General features: G+C 39.7%; 1 protein-coding gene across 4 annotated transcripts in view; it reads right to left on the bottom strand.

Moving 5' to 3' along the window:
• Positions 1-1041: 1041 nt before the first annotated feature.
• The window catches only part of Pkib (cAMP-dependent protein kinase inhibitor beta), an 84562-nt gene continuing 65667 nt past the window's right edge, over positions 1042-19936 (bottom strand). For all 4 annotated transcript variants that reach the window (XM_055599211.1, XM_055599214.1, XM_055599212.1 and 1 more), the window contains 2 exons: positions 11593-11769; positions 1042-1748 (listed from right to left, as the gene is read on the bottom strand). In XM_055599211.1, coding sequence (XP_055455186.1) covers positions 1681-1748; positions 11593-11769 — 245 coding nt within the window. In that variant the 3' untranslated portion in view covers positions 1042-1680. The remainder of the gene's footprint in view (positions 1749-11592; positions 11770-19936) is intronic.

The following is a 19936-nucleotide window of genomic DNA, read 5'->3' on the forward strand; positions in this document are numbered from 1 at the left end:
ATTATATTATATTATATTATATTATATTATATTATATTATATTATATTATATATAATAAATATATAATATACAAAATTTAAGTTTCAGAATTATAATTTTCTAATATATAATATTACATATATTATATATAATATATTATATAATAATTATAGTTTCCTAACAGTTTAGAAAACTGTTCTACACTAACCTATTTTTGAAACAGGTGGAAATTTGATAGTGCCTTGGGTTAATGTTCTCATAAAAAAAAAAATCCACTCTGTGGAAAAGGAGATCCAAAGACTGTAAGGGTCAGAGGGGTGGAGGACCCCAGGAGAACACAGAGTCACCTGAGCAGGGCTAACAAGGGCCCACAGAGACGGACGGGCGGTCATGGAGCCTGCATGGAGCTGCACCAGGTCCTCTGTGCGTATGTACTGGCTGTAAGCTTGTTGTTCCTGGGGGACTTGCGCAGGGGGGGGGGGAATCTCTGACTCTTCTGCCTGCTCTTGAGACTCTTTTCCTTCTGTTAGGTTTGCGGGTACAGCCTCAACGTCAGGGCTTTTGCTTTGTGTTATTGTGTCTTGTTTTGTCATATTTGGCTGTTGTCTCTTGGGGGCCTGCTCTTTTTTGAAGGGAAACAGAGCGGGAGTGGATTTGAGAGAAAGGGGAGGTGTGTAGGGAGGAATTGGGGGAATTGCAGGGAGGGAAACTGTGGTGGGGAGGTATTGTGTGAGAGAAGAATCTATTTTCAATCAAAAAGGAAAAGAAAACTTCTATATTTAAATATATATTAAAAGCATGCATTTTTTTTACTTTAACTTATACTTTCTTACAAATATTTGAGTGATTACTAATGTTAACTATTTTAAAAAAATTAAAAATTAAGATCAGCATTCCTGATGAAATTACTTTAGCAACAATTTGCACGTACACAAAAGCCCAGAGAATAAGAAACAGTCTAAAAAACAAAACAAAACAACAACAACAACAACAAAAAAAACCAGTTATCTTGTACAATCCACCTTAAAACAAGATGCATACACACACACACACACACCAAGTTAAGGAATATAGTGAAGTTTATTTTAACACACATGTTTCAGATAAGCAATTTTGTCACAAATTTTACATTCTGTGGGTCCACATGAAAAAAGACAGTATACACAGACTAGATGCAAAATACATTAGACAAAAACATCCTGTAGATGTTTATGTTGTCATGACTTTTACAATATTTCCAGATCTCTCCTAATATTTGGGGGGAATACTGTGATTAAAAATAAACACATTGTATATGTGTGATTTTTATCGTTAATTCTATCTCACCAAAAAATATAATTTCCTACAAATTCTACAAAGTATTAAGTTAGTAGGTTTTGGTTTATACATATCAAGAAACATGTCCTAACTTGATAAGAACAGAATAAAACATGTATGTGACTAAGCAAATCCCAAAATAGACAGCGGATCTTGCTGAGTGTATAAACAATGTGTCTTGCCTTGGTTGCAATTTGAAAGTAATGCTTTTTAATAACTTATTTGTGTATCATGGTTGCAGCTTAAGGACAGAGAATCACAACAAAATTACCTAAAAACACTCACATTGCCATAGTTACTACCAAATCAAACACCTCAGGAATGCATAGTCACTATGTCTCTCAGTGAGCATAAAATCAACACCCTTGATAAATTCTAAGGCTTCATTTTTCCTCATTTAGGGGCTTTTCCAGTTGGTCTTGGTCTTTCTCTTCACCATTCTGTTTTACATCTGCAAAGAAAAAGATAAAGATTTCACATTCATATGTAAAATACGTTGAAATATATTTTGTGTTTAGAATGGAAATTGTTGTGGTTTTTTTGTTTTTGTTTTTGTTTTTTTGCTTTGTCTCCCCAAGTAGTTTTTTTATCCTGGCTAGATCATATTTTACCCTCAATGAATCTGCATTTGAATCTGCACACAGAGAAAAAGATTTGCGTAGCAGTTTCTACATTTTTCTCCTAGTCAATGTTCTCCATGGTCGATAGTTACTACGTGCCAGGCAGACTCCTAAGAGATCATCATACCCTCACCCCCATCTGTACTAGTGACTCTCCACCTGTGGGTGGCATATCAGATAAACCTGCCCATCAGACATTTACCATTCGTAACAGTAGCAAAATTACAGTTGTGAAGTAGCGACAGAGTGATTGTGTGGTTGGAGGGCACCACAGCACAGGGAAGTGTATGAAAGGGTCGGAGGATTAAGAAAGTTGTGAACCGCAGCTCTGCAAGGTAGTAAACCAGAGCAAAAGCAACTGGAATAACTTGCAGAAAGTCAAAGAGCTTGAATCTAGATCAAGTGGCTACATGGGCTCTCAACCACTCCCCTATCTGTGCTTCACACTTTCTGTGGCGTTGCTGGTGTTCTCTATTTCCTTTGCTTTTTGGAGAAAACCCTGCATTCAGCCCTCCAGGCAAAATAAAATCAATCCTATTAGTGGGCACTACCTCACCTTCCTATGACTGAATGCCTAAACTCTCCTGTCACCTGACCTTATTGTTTCTGCCCCTCCTATAATAACCGAAGATGTGCCTCTCAGCAATGCTTACATAATTTGTCAGCACTTACGGAAAGATGAAAATGCAGTGGCTATACTGATGAGCTTTGAAGGAAAGATGAGGGCATCAAGCAAGTACACCCCTTTGTTAGTGCAGGACCCTTTATATACATCTTTGCTGTATATACCTTAGCCCTAATGTTGCTCTTATTGCCAGAGTCTAATGTCCTCATGGCTCCAACTCCTGTCTGTTTCTGGCCCATCAAGAAGCTGACTTCAGTGACAATTCCTTGCTCTTTATTTTACTAAGCTTCTTCTTTTTCCTGCTTCTTCCTTTCAAATCACCACCATCTTTGAACTCTCCTCTTTCCCTCTCTTCTTAACCCCCCCTCCTCCTCTCCCTTGAAACAGGATCTTAACTAAATAGATCATGCTATCCTCAAACTCAGAAGGTTTTTTTATGCCTCTGCCTTCCCAGTGATGTAGCTCAGTTGCAATATAGTTTTTCATCCTTTGAAACATTCTATATTTGGTTGTATTCATTTAAATGAAATTAAGTTTCAATCATTCCTTCAAACTTTCTCCTAACAAAACCATCTATAGCATCTGAAGATAAGTCTGACAGAGTATACTTAGAATAACCAACCTTAGCTACACAGAGTTTCAAGTCAACTTGGGCTACACTGTGAGACCTCCATTACAAAAAAAAAAAATCACTAAATTAAGCACATGACTCAGACATCGTCCAGTGGGTGATATGAACTTGACAATAAATAAAATATGTAAAGTGTGTGGTTTCTGAGAAGTGAAAAGAGATCATGAGGTTATTAAATCAGGAGTGGAAAATAGGAATTGTCAGATGACTCCAGGCCTGGACTTCACAAATTGATGAAGAGTTGGCTAGAAATAAGCACCTGAGAAAGAGGCATTTTGGTAAAGAAAGAAATCAAAGAAGACATCAGAAGATGGAAAGATCTCCTGTGCTCATAGATCAGTAGGATTAACATAGTGAAAATGGCCATTCTGCCAAAAGCAATCTACAGATTCAATGCAATTCCCATCAAAAGAGCAACACAATTCTTTACAGACCTTGAAAAAAAAAATTCTCAATTTCATATGGAAAAACAAAACTCCAGAATTTCCAAAACAATCCTGTACAACAACAGATCCTCTGGAGGTATTTCCATCACCGATCTCAAGTTGTACTACAGAGCAATAGTAATAAAAACTGCTTGGTACTGCATAGAAACAGAAAGGTGGATCAATGGAACCAAATAGAATACCCAAAAATAAACCCACACACCTATGAATACTTGATTTTTGACAAAGAAGCCAAAACCATTCAATGGAAAAAAGACAGCATCTTCAACAAATGGTCCTGGTCCAACTGGATGTCTACATGCAAAAAATGAAACTAGATCCATATTTATCACCCTGCACAAAACTAAAGTTCAAGAGGATCAAAGATCTCAATATAAAACCAGATACTCTAAATCGGTTAGAAGAAAAAGTGGGGAAGAGCCTAGAACTCATTGACACAGGAGACAACTTCCTGAACAGAACACCATCAGCACAGGCCCTAAGAGCAACAATCAATAAATGGGACCTCATGAAACTGAAAAGCTTCTGTAAAGCAAAAGACACTGTCGTTAGAACAAAATGACAGCCTACAGATTGGGAAAGGATCTTCACCAACCCAACATCTGACAGAGGACTATATCTGGAATATATAATGAACTAAAGAAGTTAAAAGGCAATAATCCTGAGTGAGTTGTCCCAGAAGCAAAAAGACACGCATGGTATATACTCACTCATATAAACATACAATATAGAATAAACCCACTAAAATCTGTACATCTAAGCAAACTAAGCAAAAGAGAGGACCCTAATTAAAATGTTCAATCCCCATCCTGAAAGGCAAAGAGGATGGACATCAGAGGAAAAAGAAAATAGGAAACAACCTCGGAACCTGCTACAGAGGGCCTCTGAAAGCCAAAAGAAAACAGGAAACAACCTTGAAACCTGCTACAGAGGGCCTCTGAAAGCTTCTGCAGTATAGACTGTCAGAGCAGATGCTGAGCCTGATGGCCAACTGATGGGCAGAGTGAATGGAATTCTATGTAAGAAGTGGGAAATAGTAAGAGCTGGAGGGGACGGGAACTCCACAAGCAGAGCAACAGAACAAGATAATTTGAACACAGGGAACTTCCCAGAGACTCATACTCCAACCAAGGACTATTCATGGAGATGACCTGGAACCCCTGCACAGGTGTAGCCCATGGCAGTTCAGTGTCCAAGTGGGTTACATAGTAATGGGAAGAGGGACGGCCTCTGACATAATCTGATTGGCCTGCTCGTTGATCACTTCCCCTTGAGGGGGGAGCAGCCTTACCAGGCCACAGTAGAGGACAATGCAGCCAATTTTGAAGAGAACTGATAGACTAAGATCAGAAAGAAGAGGAGAACCTCCCCTATCAGTGGACTTGGGGAGTGGCATGCATGCAGAAAGGGGAGGGAGGGTGGGATCAGGAGGGGAGGAGGGAGGGGCTTATGGGGGGGGTACAAAATGAATAAAGTGTAATTAATAAAAAATTTTAAAAAAGGCAATAATCCAAGTAACCCAATTAAAAAATGGGTATGGAGCTAAACAGAGAATTCTCTGTAGAAGAATATAGAATGGCAGAGAAACACATAAGGAGATATTCAATATCCCTAGCCATCAGAGAGATGCAAATCAAAACGACCCTGAGATTTCACCTTACACCCATCAGAATGGCTGAGAACAACAGAACCAAAAAAAATCTGAGCACAGGGGTCTTTCCTGAGACTGCTATTCCAACCAAGGACTATGCATGGAGATAACCTAAGACCCCTGCACAGATGTAGCCCATGGCAGTTCAGTATCCAAGTGGGTTCCATTGTAATAGGAACAGGGACTGTCTCTGACATGAACTGATTGGCCTGTTCTTTAATTTCCTCCCCCTGAGGGGGAAGCAGCATTACCAGGCCACAGAAGAAGACAATGCAGCCACTCCTGATGAGACCTAATTGACTAGGATCAGAAGGAAGGAGAGGAAGACCTCCCCTATCAGTGGACTTGGGAGGGGCATGCAGGCAGAGGGTGGAGGAAGGGAGTTATTGGGATGGGAGGAGGGAGGAAGGAACCACGGGGGGATACAAAGTGAGTAAAGTGTAATTAATAAACAAAAAAGAAAAAGAAAAAAGAAAAAAAACCTCAAGAGATATTGCATGCTGGAGAGGCTGTGGAGAAAGGGGAACCCTCCTCCATTGCTGGTGGGAATGTCAACTGGTACAACCATTATGGAAATCAATCTGGCGCTTTCTCAGACAGCTAGGAATAGCGCTTCCTCAAGATCCAGCTATACCACTCCTAGGCATATATCCAAAAGATGTTCAAGTACACAATTAAGACATTTGTTCAACCATGTTTGTAGCAGCCTTATTCATAATAGCCAGAACTTGGAAACAACCCAGCTGTCTATCAGTGCAGGAATGGATACAGAAATTGTGGTACTTTTACACAATGGAATACTACTCAGCAATTAAAAACAAGGAAATCATGAATTTTGCAGGCAAATGGTGGGATCTAGAAGAAATCATCCTGAGTAAGGTATCCCCAAAGCAAAAAGACACACATGGTATATCCTCACTTATATAGACCTATAAGATAGGATAAACATACTAAAATATGCACAACTAAAGATGTTAAACAAGAAAGAGGTCCAGGGGTAAGATAATAAATCCTCATCTAGAAAGACAAAGGGAATGGACATTGGAAATAGGAGAAAACAAGTAACAGGACAGTAGCTTACCACAGAAGGCATGTGAAAGACTCTACCTAGCAGTGTATCAAAGAAGATGCTGAGACCCATAGCCAAGCCTTTGGCAGAGTGTAGGGAAACATATGAAGGAAGGAGGAATTAGTATATCCTAGAGAGACAGGGATCCCCACAAGGTGCAAATATATCTGGGCTCAGGGGTCTTCTATGAGACTGTTTATCCAACCAAGGACCATGCATGGATATAACGTACAACCCCTCCTCAGACATAGCCCATGGTAGCTCAGTATCCAAAAGTGGGTTCCCTAGTAAGGGGGACAGGAACTATTTCTGACATGAACTCATGAGCTTCCTCTCCCCCCTGAGGGAGAAGCAGCCTTGCCAGGTCACAGATAAGGACATTGCAACCATCCTGAAGATACCTGAAAAGCTAGGGCCAGACGGAAGGAGAGGAAGACACCCCCTCTCAGTGGACTTGGAAGGACGCAGGGAGGAGATGAGGGAGGGAGGGGAAGATTGGGAGGGAAAGAGGGAGAGGACTACAGCTGGGATACAAGTGAATGTATAAAATTATTTAAAAATAAAAATATTAATAAAAAAGGGAAGGTCATGTGCTGTTCATATCACATGGAGAAAATAATTCTAAATGAGACAATAGCAAAGTCAGAGGCAGCAATATGCAAGAGGGAAACAGAAGAGAAAAAGCACGAGATGCTATCGATGATACACTAAGACTATATGTAATGGGTGGGAAAATGGCATTTTTATGGCCCAACTTTGAAAGTATAGCCAACGGTATCTGCTAAAGGATGAGACCCAGAATTTGAAAAACAAAATGGAAACGAGCCAACGTTCTTGGTTTCAGCAAATGGAGCTGTGAACTAGCTACTCATTAAGATTGAAAAGATGCAGGAAGAGCAGGTTTCAGAAGAAAATTCCAAAGTTTTTTTTTTATGCCCATTAAATTTGATATTACTTTTAGGTATCCTAGTAATGATGTCAGCCAGGAAGACTTTTATATGACAGCAAACTTCAGGGACTTCCAGCCTGAGATCCATGACAGTTAATCTTCACTGTCAATTGGAGTCAATTTAGAATGACCCAGGAGATATATCTCTGAACATGTAAGGGTATAAGAGTGACTCCAGAGAAGCTGAACTCATAAGGAAGGCTGACCCTGAGGATGGACAGGATCCCACTTTGTAGGATTACAGACTGAGTAAAGAAGTAAGCCAGTTGAGCAACAGCATTCATTTTTCTCTAGTTCTTGACTGCCAAGGCGATGGGAACAGCCACCTCATAGCACGTCCTGTCTTCCTGTCGTGATTCTCTACACCCTTGGTCCATCCTGTGCATCCTTTCCCACAGCGAACCAACACAAACTCATCTTCCTTAATTTAATTTCCTCAGGCATTTGGTCATAGCAACAAGAAACTTCAGAGGACTGCTACCAAGAACAGACCTGCTGTGAGAAAACTGGTCCTGGGCTTCGTAGGCCTTTCCAACCAAATTTGTGGAGGAAGAGTTTTGAGCTACAAGCTAGACAGAAGCCCTAGAACATTAAAAAGTGGTGCCTGATGGGATAGTCTGGTGGGAACATGGAAGACCTTACAGCTGATAAACACTTTCAGCAGAGTGGCTGAGTACAAACTTAACTCAAAAAAAAAAAAAAAAATCAGTAGTCTTCCTGTATAACAAATGACAAGCAGACTGAGAAAGAAATCATGTAGGTAACACCTTTCATGATAGCCTCAAATAATATAAAATATGCTGGGGCTAACTTTAATCAAGCAAGTGAAAGAACACAAACTTTAAGAGAGTGAGGACAGAGATAAAACAAAAGAAAAGAAGATAGAAAGAGTCGGTGAGGAGAAAAGAAAACCATGAGAGCAAAGTGTCCTGGAAAGCAAAGGAAGAAACCTGTGTAAGAGAAGAAGCAATCATCAATCATGGAAGCATCCTGAAAGGTCATGCTAGGAAGGGCTAAGAATGCAACAACTATAGGAAAGAAATGTCACAGATAGGTGAAATGGCATGGAATATTACTAGGGCTAGAGGTAGGATGGAAAAAAGAAAATGAGTAGCCAAAAAAAAAAAAGCAACACATTCTCCTGGTACTTATCTGTGAATCAAAACCAGAGAAATAGGCAGCAGCTGAAAGCCGACTTGGGGTCATGAAGGCATCTGGGTCATAGTCACAGCCAGTTGCTCTTTGAAAGAACATGGCAGATGTTTAGTGAATGTTCGTGGAAAGAAATTCAGAAAACATATTTGGTGGGAAAGCACATCCATAATGTTGTCAAGCGTTATGAAATACAAACCACTGAATTATTCCTGCAATCATTTTGTCATCACTGGTTCTGAGCAACGACCCCACAAAAGAGTCTTCTGGGAAAAACTGTTAGATCTGGAGATAGTCACATCCTAGAGAATATTGGCTTCTTCTGTAAGTCGAAGAAGCAAATTATTCTACAAATTGTATTATTGGTCATACTTGGTCCAATGAGATAGTGGTATGGAGGCTTCTTAATTGACTTTCTCAAAATCCAGCTAGAAACTGCTAATAGAAAAGACGAACAGAATAACACCTGCTGAGGATTACTGATGAGACTATGAACTGTCCACCCTCTCTGAGGACCTACAGGCAATGATGGGCTGTGGGGAGGGAGAGAGAGTCAGTTTTCCTCGGGGATGTGTCTCATCTTTCAGAAGATACCCTACGCCCAATGCACGTAAAGGCAGCACCAGGAAGACTCTGTGAATTTTGTTTCTGTTTTTGCTTTTTAAGAGCACGTGAACTTGTGAGAAAAAAGTGGGGGCAGATAGGGGAGGAGTTGAATGAATCAAAATATGTTCTACTCATGTATGACATTCTCAAATTTAAAAGAATACCATCTTTATTATATATTATATATAATGGACATGCGCATATGACATTCCAGTAAAAGAAAATAAAAAAACTAAAAATTAAACTTAAAAAGAAAGCCTTGACATGACATTACGAGACAAGGAACCTCCAGAGCTACCTTTGAGGTCACTTTCTGTTTGTCATCCGCTGCTAGCCATGCTGCCTGCGACTAGGTGCACTTTGTTTCCTAGTGAGACTTCAAAGAAAATTAAATTTTCATCTGCAAGTGATTGCCATTATATGTGTGTGTGCACGTGTGTGTGCAAGCTCTGTGCCTCTATGATGCTGGCAGGGATCCTGAATAATGCAGGCAGGAACTGATGAATTCCCCATCCTTTCAGTGTTACAAACACAAAGTAAAATGACTTTATAACAAGGTTCTCTGAAATCCTTGTTCAAAGTTGTTCTAAGGCATATAAAAAGCGAATTATGTGTCTACCAGCATTTTCTAAACTTCCTTGACTATGACATACTTTTTCTGGCAATACATTAAATTCAGGAGAATCTCCATGACACATTTGCTAAGAAAGCTGGTACTAAGGGTAAGGGTCTTAGAGTTGGTCATTGTCATCTCTTTGTTTTGTGAGTTCCAGGGTGTCTCACAATTCTTAGGACTTAACTCTGAGCAACTATTATGACACAACAGTGGTCTCCCTGGGATCCTTCTCTTTCTTACATTCTGTTCTTCCATATATACCGAAAAGATAAACTGTTCATGAGGCTTACCAGAAATGGGACTATTTCAGGTTTTGAAGGTTCAGTTAAGCAATAAAGTACTTGCCTAGCAGTACATGCCTGTAGGTTCTAGGTTCCAGAGAAAGAAGATAGAAAGATAGAAAGATATTGGGACATTTCACCTATAGCATGAAATATATTTTGAAAGTACATGCTTAACTATTTAAAGTGTATATCTTTAATAAAGATCTCTAACAGGATATAGAAGAAAACAAAATCTTTACACATCAGTTCTCAAAATGTCCTCATGTCAAGCTAGTCTTTGTCTGTGTAGATGCTGTCACATTGAACTCAGTTATTTTAGGGGTTATAACCCGTTTTCTTTCTTCATATTAGACATAGCCCTAACCCACCCACCTTTCTCCATTCTTTCTATCCAACTTGAAATCATCCTTTTTTACTTGCCATAGGTTAGCCAAGCTTTTTCTCTCTCCTTGTTTAAAAAGATATTTGTCTTGGATTAATTGAGACATAATATTAATATGGATCTAATCTTATGACAAATGTGATGATAATGGTAAAATCATCTGTACTTAGAAAAACTGGATAGGAGGAAGTGGGGTGGGGTGCAGCTCGGTAGAAAAGTACTTGCCTAGCATACCCAAGGCCCAAAATTCAATCCCCAGCTCCACAATGTTTGTGTGAGTGTGCATGTGTGTGTATGTAAATTAAAAAGTACCATGTTGTTAAGCGTAACACTGGGCTTTTCTCATGTTTTCAGGGAGGACCCCTAGGAACTGGACAACTTATGAGAGAATTTCTCTCTGGAGTTTACAGATTCTCTCTCAGTAGGCACTGACTTCCTGAAACTCTACACGGAAGGGTGGAATGTTCCCTGTCTGCGCTGGTGTATCAACTGCTGTTGTCATTATGCTGCTTTTGTTTGAGATAGTCTTACACTGTAGCCCAGGCTGTCCAGAGACTCACTATGTACCCCAGGCTAGCGCCAAACTCACAGCAGTCTGAGTTATTCTGATTTCACTGATGGCTTCCCCGATTTCCATCCTAATGTAGTCACTCGGGGCTCTCTACAGAGCACCGCGTGTCTGTTTTCTGATAAAGCATATCATTGTTAGCCTGTATATTTATTCATTAAAAGTCTAGCACTCCTGTTGGACGATACGCTCCTGGGAGAGTTCACATCTCACCCTGCTCGTGGGAGTCCCTAGCATTTAGCAGTCATAAAATTGAATGGCTGGCAAAATAGCAATGATAGAAATGAGAAAAGATGCTCTGTGACTGGATTCATCCTCCGCTACGGCAGAAGGCTCATTGTCTTCTGTATTAACTACTCAGACTCTTAAGTGGTAGATTAAGACAGACGGGGAACTAGTCATGAGGCACAATAATCAGCTCCAGTGCAATAGTTAATACTACCTAATTAATTAATTTTGTGCTGGAGATTGAGCCCACCTAACATAGGAACACGCACACATCTAACAGACAGAACCCTTAGGACATGGAGCTGAAATCACCTAGTTTAAGAAAGGCGTAGAAACCGACTTAGCCAGAAAGCCACTAGTCAAGAAGAAAAGAGATCACTTACAACTAGAGTTAAAAGGCTGCTCCAGAGAAAAAGACTGAAGAGAGGGACACCCCGAGGGCTTTATTTAGCAGACGAGGAGTGTTACCTTCCTTCACGGACACCGACTCCAGCTTGAGGGGGAGCTCCGAGGATCCATCAGCGGCCATTGAACTCTGGATGTCGGGTAAGGCATTGCGGCGGCCGGCCCTTCCTGAAGCTGCGAAGCTGTCGATCACAGATTGCACGTCAGTCATAGTCAATGAATCTGTCTTCATCACAGAACCTATAGATGGAATGTGCACATTAAAAAAAGAGAGAGAGAGATCCCGTTCAGTAGTAAAGGGTCAGAGACGGATGGCTAGATCAAAACCACTACAGGCTTGAAGATCTGATCTCGGGTGGCACACACAGTGTGCGCGCCTTGGCTCTGGGATGCCCACGTGAACATTTGCTGAATAGGGCAGGAAGTACTTCTGTGAACCAGATTGCTATAAATAACCCCTGATCCCAAAGCGCCACTTGAACGCTTGAGGGTGTAGTAGGCCTGGACTTTTGTTCTGCTTTTCTACGGATGAATCAGCCAAACCAGGGCTTGGAAAGCAATGAAAGCAAACTGTGTGGCCACTCCCGGAGTGTGTTGTCTGTGGTACTTCTTTGAGCTGAAACCAAATCGCTGTAATTGTGGGGAATAAACCAAGCGCTTTTGCTTACTCTTTACAAATAAATTCTACTTTCTCTCTGAGGCTTTTCCCTCCACAGCGGTGACTTCATTGGTCCTAATGCAGATGAAGATTTCTGTGGACGCATGTTTATGCTAGGCAATGCTTTCCTTGCATTTGAGTGAGCACAGTCATTGCTGCAACTTCCACATCGTCCTTTATCTTTCTAGCAATGGTCCTGCTCTCACAATACTTAACAATTCACTTGTTGTTCAGGATGCAGCAGTTATTACGTATTCTGCAAAAACCTAAACTGACCCTGTCACATAATTTTTTTTCTTGTAAAATTTTCCTAAGAATTGATGTTGAACTGTAACTCGGCAGCTGTGATGACAGCAGAAGGCATTTGCTAAGTAGGTATTATGTGTCAGCTTCCAGCAAGGCCTTGAGAATGCTGAGGTAAATATAAGTATATACAAATTTATGTATGTATATATACATATATATCTCAGCATACATATATGTATACATATATGTATGTATATGTACATATGCATATATATGTATATCCATCTGCAGGATTTTTTTACTCAGAGGGACAACAGGAGGTATATGCTTTCTGACAGATTATCTCAGAACATGGAATGTGCACCCAGTGTCCAAAGGATGGACTTAATCATCTTTGTGTTTATGACATTGTAAACTCTGCTGAAGAAACCTAGCCAGCATTCTCATTGTAGTTGAAGGGTAGCTCTCTTTAGACAATCAACTTCCATTCAGAAAATGCTAACAATCAAATGAGAGTGTGTACACTTTGGCTCTTGCTCACCACATGTAAGAATTCATGCTGTGCCCCCATGTGTTCCTCAGGAGTGTGGTGGCAGTCCCAAAGGGCCCCAAAAGAGGCCTTCCATGACTGTCCTAGCAGGTATTCTTTTAGCCAATTTGTGGATTAGATTTTCAACTGTTTGATATTTGCCAAGTGTCTGGCATTGATGGTTTGGAGAAGTATAATGAACACCGAACTATTAGTCCAAAACAATCCACTGATTACAGACTTGAGAGGTGACAGTGGGAAATTCATTTAAATTTATAAGTCACAGTTTCACTTCTACAAATCAGGTATGAAAATTGGCCTGTCTGATTCACAGAATTACTTTTGTGGAAAACTAGAGAGAGAATGGGGAAACATCTCTTTGCTCCTGTAAAAACAACAAACGAGTGATTTCTTGCATCATTGCTCCTCTCTTGCTACATTTTACCTCCCTCCTGCATATCCTCTTTAATCCCAACAAGAAACACCTTCCTGCTATAGAGCACTTGAATTTTTCTAACAGAGAGACCAGTATTTCTTCAATAATATCAATAGGCATTTCGTGTGTATCACCTCACTTGAACTCTATAATTCTATAAGGTTATGGGGTATGGTCCCATTTTATGGATGTAGCCACTGGGCTGAGAGGTCCAATGGCTGACTTAAAGTTGCATCATCACTAGTCTAACATGCGCTAGATGCATATTCCAGTAACTCTGAAATCAAAATGATGCTGATAATTAAGAAAAATTATAAAATCCTGGTGATTTTATAATCTAGCTGCATGTATGCCTCCTTTTTGATTTGTTCTTTATTGAGTTTGAATAGGAATTCTCCCTGTTTAAAAATTTCCTCTGCCACCCAACCATGTGTTTGTGTGTGAGGGTGTGTTTGTGTGTGGGGGGGTGCATGCATGTGCATGAAAGAGAGAGAGAGAGAGAGAGAGAGAGTATGAGACAGACACAGGCATTCTTTTTCTTAAATATTTGGTAGTTTGTGAGAACTACCCATCAAGAACTGATTTCTATTAAGATTTCTTCTTCATAGCTTATGAAGAAGTGGGTGATACCATCTTGAAATCAGAGCTGGTCCTCGGGTGCCAACTCTATCCCCAGTCAGTTAACATTGCCTCTGACATGATGGCCATGTTCAAACACTTATCTACCAAACCATCTTTACCTGTAGCTGCAAACACATTATGAATGACTTAGTTGACCAGACCCTGATTTCATGCTTGATTTTCTATGGACACAGCTTTAAAGCTGAAGATAATAAGGTATATAAAAATATTAAATACATTTTAAATATTCAAATGTTATATATGTTAAATAAAAGGGTACATTTCTTAACAAGGTAATAAAAGTTAAAAGTTTGTTTTTATCTTCTATCAAAAGAAAACCTGTAATTCTGTTTACATTTTGTACATTGCATACAAATCACAGTTTTAATATGAAAAGACAGCTTCTAAAAAATTGTTACATCAGTCAATGTGGAGGTACAATTCTGGGCCCTGAGTTAACTTCTTGCTATTTGGAAAGTTATTCCTTTTACCTTTACATTTATTACGGCACACTGCAATTTTCTAAACAAAAACATCCCAAAACTATCTGAAAGTGTGGCATCTACACTCAGTAATGAGACTCTTACTGCATAAGATGAGGTCAGAGCTGGCCAGCCCGAGAGACTGCAACCAGCCTGCTTCCTCTGCGGCTTTGCTCTGCTCTTTCTCAGTCCATAATTCCATCTAGCTCCTTCAGAGCCTGGTGCTGAGGCTGACCAAGATATCTGCCACTGCCAGGACAGATCATCATCTCTGTGGAGCATTCTGTGGTAAAAAGTTCTCTATCTTTCTGGTCCAATGTGTTGATGGCTTACAGAGAGTTTGTAGGGCCCTTGATTCTGGCTGTATATCAGTATCCTTGTATTCTCTGGCAATAATCTTCCTTCAGCATGGACATAATTGAAAAGCCCACCATGAAAATTATATGAATAAACAACGTGCATTCTGCTATTAATTTTGTAATACTAGGTTAAGGAGAAAGTGTCAGCTCTACTGACAGAAGCATGTCTATAGAATGTTTTTGAAATGTAAAAATAATATTTATATTGTGGGAACAAAAAGAGAAAAATAATGCATATAAAGTCATCTCAATTTTTATAAAGACCTATTTGGAAACTGCAGATAGAACAAGAACCATGTTAGCCAGTTTTTAATTCATTTGATACATTTTAATGTGTGAAACTGAACATACGTTACTTTTTAGTGTGGAAAGATTAAAGCAAGACCAATTATGAGTCAGCAGACAACTCAGCACAGAAATGGTGTTACAATAATATTTTGAGCATATGAATAAACAGCGAATCATGAAGGGAATGTTCCTCCCTTCTCTAAGTAGTCATTTTATTTATCCTTGTTTTCCTAAACAGCAGTACTTTTTATATTTTGTAAGAAATGGTATATGTGCAAAGATAATTGCTCTTTTTTTAAAATACGTTGTGACATTTAAAAACAAAATTCATAGGAAGATGAGGTAATACAACCAACGGAAATAAATCTGAGATAGGCTTCTAGGCATTTTAACATTGCAAGCTTAAAAATCTAATTACACGAATGTTTGCTGACCAAACATGGCTGAGTCACATTTTCAGAATTAACAGAGGGCTCTGGTTGAGCTCTGATTTGTCAGCTGTGCTGCTTCAGGAGCTGGAGCCATTTTCATCTTAGGAGACTTCATCACAGCCCTACATTCCCAGTGAGGTAGTGCCATTTGTATTGCCCTGGACATACTTGATATCATTTGAAAATATAGTTTTTAACAAAAGACCATAATACAGTCATGTATGCACACACTCTTTACAATCACCAAAATATGGAGAATAAAACATAAGCACAAATGAAGATAGTAAGATGTTCAAGTTAAACAGAGTACTAGATTTGCACACACACTCACACACAGAGTATGATATATACACACCATAGTGTTTGCGTGCATACAGGCGTAATAACTAAACTCCCAGTAGACTTAGGAGAATGCTAAAAAAAAATAGTGTTTCTTTGTTGAAAGTGCAGCAACAAATAGATACTACAGCTTCTCTGCCTATAGACTGGGCAGTGCATTGTCTTTCTCACACTAGCCTGTCCTCAGATATCTTTACTTGAAGCTGAGAATATAAGCAGGCTGATATTTTCTTTCATTTCTTCATCCCTCTCTGTCACGCCACTCCCCATAGTGAAACCACTATGCATAACACTTCAAATAAATTTCTTGCTAACTTAGTTCTTCGACGGGTGGTATGAGTCAGCCTGTCTGGGGGAAACGAAAATACACCTAGAATTTAAAAAAAAAAAAAAAAAGAACTCTAAAAAGGTATGTTTTGATGTTTTTCTTCTCTAAAAGCGAAGATCTCAGCTGTACCCTAGGGGCTAAGGATTTAGCTCAGTCAGAGAATTCAGGCGTGGTATGTATGAAGCTCAGACTCTTGCTTGCAATAACAAATTCTCAACACATATTCACCAGCATGATGGAGTTGTTCTAGCATAGAAAAATTTTAAGCAATTAAGTATGTAATATTCAAATCCAAACTAAATTTTATTCCCCAATAATCTTCCAGATGAAGTCATACATAAGTCAGAACACCTTTCCAGCACTACAGTCCTTATCATTTCAAAACAGTACTCTTTATGACAACAATATGAACTGAAGTGGAGGATGACAAATTCGACAGTGCATGGTCCAGGAAGCTTAGCTATGTGTATGATGGTTTAGGCACAGAGAACCCCCTTTAATGGACCACGCCATGTTTTCAATTCTCTGCCAGAAAGACTTACCCAGTACATACAGCCCATAAATAATTCTACAGGACAATCTCTTAAAAGTCCTCCTCAAATTCATTGCCACTTCCCAAAGGAACAGTCTAGTCCAAACTTAAGTCAACATGAAACTAATTTGTCAAACTTTTTTCTAAGTTCAGATAGCATTCTTTTTTTCATTGCAATCATTCTTCCTTCTGCTCCTTTCAGCTACCATGAAGAATAAAATTAAATACATCATGCCCCATACCTATACATAGTAAAGACAATACACAGCAAGCCTATAGCCAACATCAAACTAAACAGAGAGAAACTTAAATCGACCCCACTGAAATCAGGGACAAGGCAAGGCTGCCCACTCTCTCTGTATCTCTTCAACATACTGTTGCAGCTCATTTAGAGTTAATGGCAAACTGGAGTGCGCATCTCAGCAGTGGAATTCGGCCTCGTGGCCCTCGTTCTAATCGAAAGCTTGGTGTCTCAGAGACTGACCCTGGCAATTCTACAGCAGAGAGCTCTGACTCTGAGAATTAGAAAATCAATTCCATGCAACCATGGTAACCAGACAGCAGGTTCTGTGTAACCTTGAGTGAGCCTTCGTATGTTTTGGCCAAGCTGCGTGAGAAACTGCTGTACTTTTCTGCTATAGAAATGTTGGTTTTACTATTACTAAAGTGACACCTCGATCAGAGCCTACACTTGGTGTCCTTCTTTGTGTCGCCCTACCCTTGTTCCCCCAGCCCTCACTCAGGGGGTATTCAGGTGTCACTGCAGGCCAGTGACAACATACTACTTGAAGTCCTGGCTAGAGCAATAAGACAACTAAAGGAGAGCAAGGGGATACGAATCAGAAAGAAGAAGTCAAAGTATCATATTTGCAGATGATGTGGTAGTATACATGAGTGACCCCAAAAATTCAACCAGAGAACTCCTTCAGCTGATTAACACCTTCAGCAAAGTGGCTGGATACAAAATTAACAACAACAACAACAAAAAAATCAGTAGCCTTCCAATATAGGAAAGACAAAAGGGCTGAGAAAGAAATTAGGGAAATAACACCCTTCACAATAGCCACTAATGGCATAAAATTGTTTGGTGTGACTCTAAACAAGCAAGTGAAAGACTTGTATGAAAAATACCTCAAGTCTCTGAAGAAAGAAACTGAATAAAATAGCAGAAGATAGAAAGATCTCCCATGCTCATGGATTGGTAGGATTAACATAGTGAAAATGGCCATCCTACCAAAAGCAATCTACAGATTCAATGCAGTTCCCATCAAAATACCAACACAATTCTTTACAGAACTTGAAAGAGCAAGTCTCAATTTCATATGGAAAAATAAAAAACTGAGAATTGTTAAAACAATACTGTACAACAACAGATTGTCTGGAGGTATCTCTATCCCTGATCTCAAGATGTACCAACAGAGCAATGGTAATAAAAACTGCATGGTACTGGCATAGAAACAGAATGGTGGATCAATGGAATCAAATAGAAGACCCAGAAATAAACCCACACACTTACAGATACTTGATTTTTGACAAAGATGTCAAAACTACACAATGGAAAAAGAGACAGCATCTTCAACAAGTGGTGTTGGTCTAACTGGATATCTACATGTAGGAAAATGAAAATAGATCCATATTTATCACCCTGCACAAAACTAAAGTCCAGGTGGATTAAAGAACTCAGAAAGGATCTTCACCAGCCCTATATCTGACAGAGGGCTAATCCAGAATACATAAGGAACTCAAGAAGTTAAAAAGCAACTAATAAAGTAATCCAGTTAAAAATGGGGTACAGAGCTAAACAGAGAATTCTCAATAGAGGAATATCGAATGGCAGAGAAACACTTAAAGAAATGCTCAATGTCCTTAGTCATCAGAGAAATGCAAATCAAAACGACCCTGAGATTTTACCTTACTCTCACCAGAATGGCTAAAATAAAAAATTCAAGTGACAATACATGCTAGAGAGGATGTGGAGAGGATATGGAGAAAGGGGAGACCTCCTCCATTGCTGGTGGGAATGTAAACTTGTACAACCACTTTGGAAATCAATCTGGTGCTTTCTCAGACATTAGGAGTAGTGCTACCTCAAGACCCAGCTATATTACTCCTAGACATATATCCAAAAGATGCTCAAGTACACAACAAAGACATTTGCTCAAACATGTTCATAGCAGTTTTATTTGTAATAGCCAGAATCTGGAAACAACCTAGATGTCCCTCAACTGAGGTATGGATACAGAAATTGTGGTACTTTTACATAATGGAATACTACTCAGCAATTAAAAACAAGGAAATCATGAAATTTGCAGGCAAATGGTGGGAACTAGAAAAGATCATCCTGAGTGAGGTATCCGAGAAGCAGAAAGACAAACACGTTACATATTCACTTATGAGTGTCTGTTAAATATATAATGTAGGATAAACATACTAAAATTTGTACACCTAAAGAAGCTAAGCAAGAAGGAGGACCCTGGGTGAGATGATCCTCACTCAGAAAGATAAATGGATGGACATCGGAAGATGGAGAAAACAGGGAACAGGACAGGAGCCTACCACAGATGGTCTCTGAAAGACTCTACCCAGCAGGATATCGAAGCAGATGCTGAGACTCATAGCCAAACTCTGGGCAGAGTGCAGAGAATCTTATGAAAGAAGGGGGGGAGATAGTAAGACCTGGAGAGGACAGGAGCTCTACAAGAAGAGCAACAGAACCAAAAAATCTGGGCAAAGGGGTCTTTTCTGAGATTGATATTCCAAACAAGGACCATGTATACAGATAACCTAGAACCCCTGCACAGACATAGCCCATGGCAGCTCAGTGTCCAAGTGGGTTTCCTACTAAGGGGAACAGGGGCTGTCTCTGACATGAACTCAGTGGCTGGCTCTTTGATCACCTCCCCCTGATGAAAGAGCAGCCTTACCAGGCCACAGAAGAAGACAGTGCAGCCAGTCCTGATGAGATCTGATAGGATAGGGTCATATGGAAGGGGAGGAGGACCTCCCCTATCAGTGGCCTGGGGGAGGAGTAAAGGAGGAGAATAGGGAGGAAGGGTGGGGCTGGGAGGGAATGATGGAGTAGGCTATAGCTGGGATACAAAGTGAAAATATTGGGATTAATCAAAATATTTAAAAAGAAAAAAATATATATTCAGCAA

This window comes from Psammomys obesus, unplaced genomic scaffold (genome assembly GCF_907164565.1).
Source record: "Psammomys obesus unplaced genomic scaffold, mPsaObe1.curated_primary_1811, whole genome shotgun sequence".
In the NCBI taxonomy this organism is placed as follows: Eukaryota; Metazoa; Chordata; class Mammalia; order Rodentia; family Muridae; genus Psammomys; species Psammomys obesus.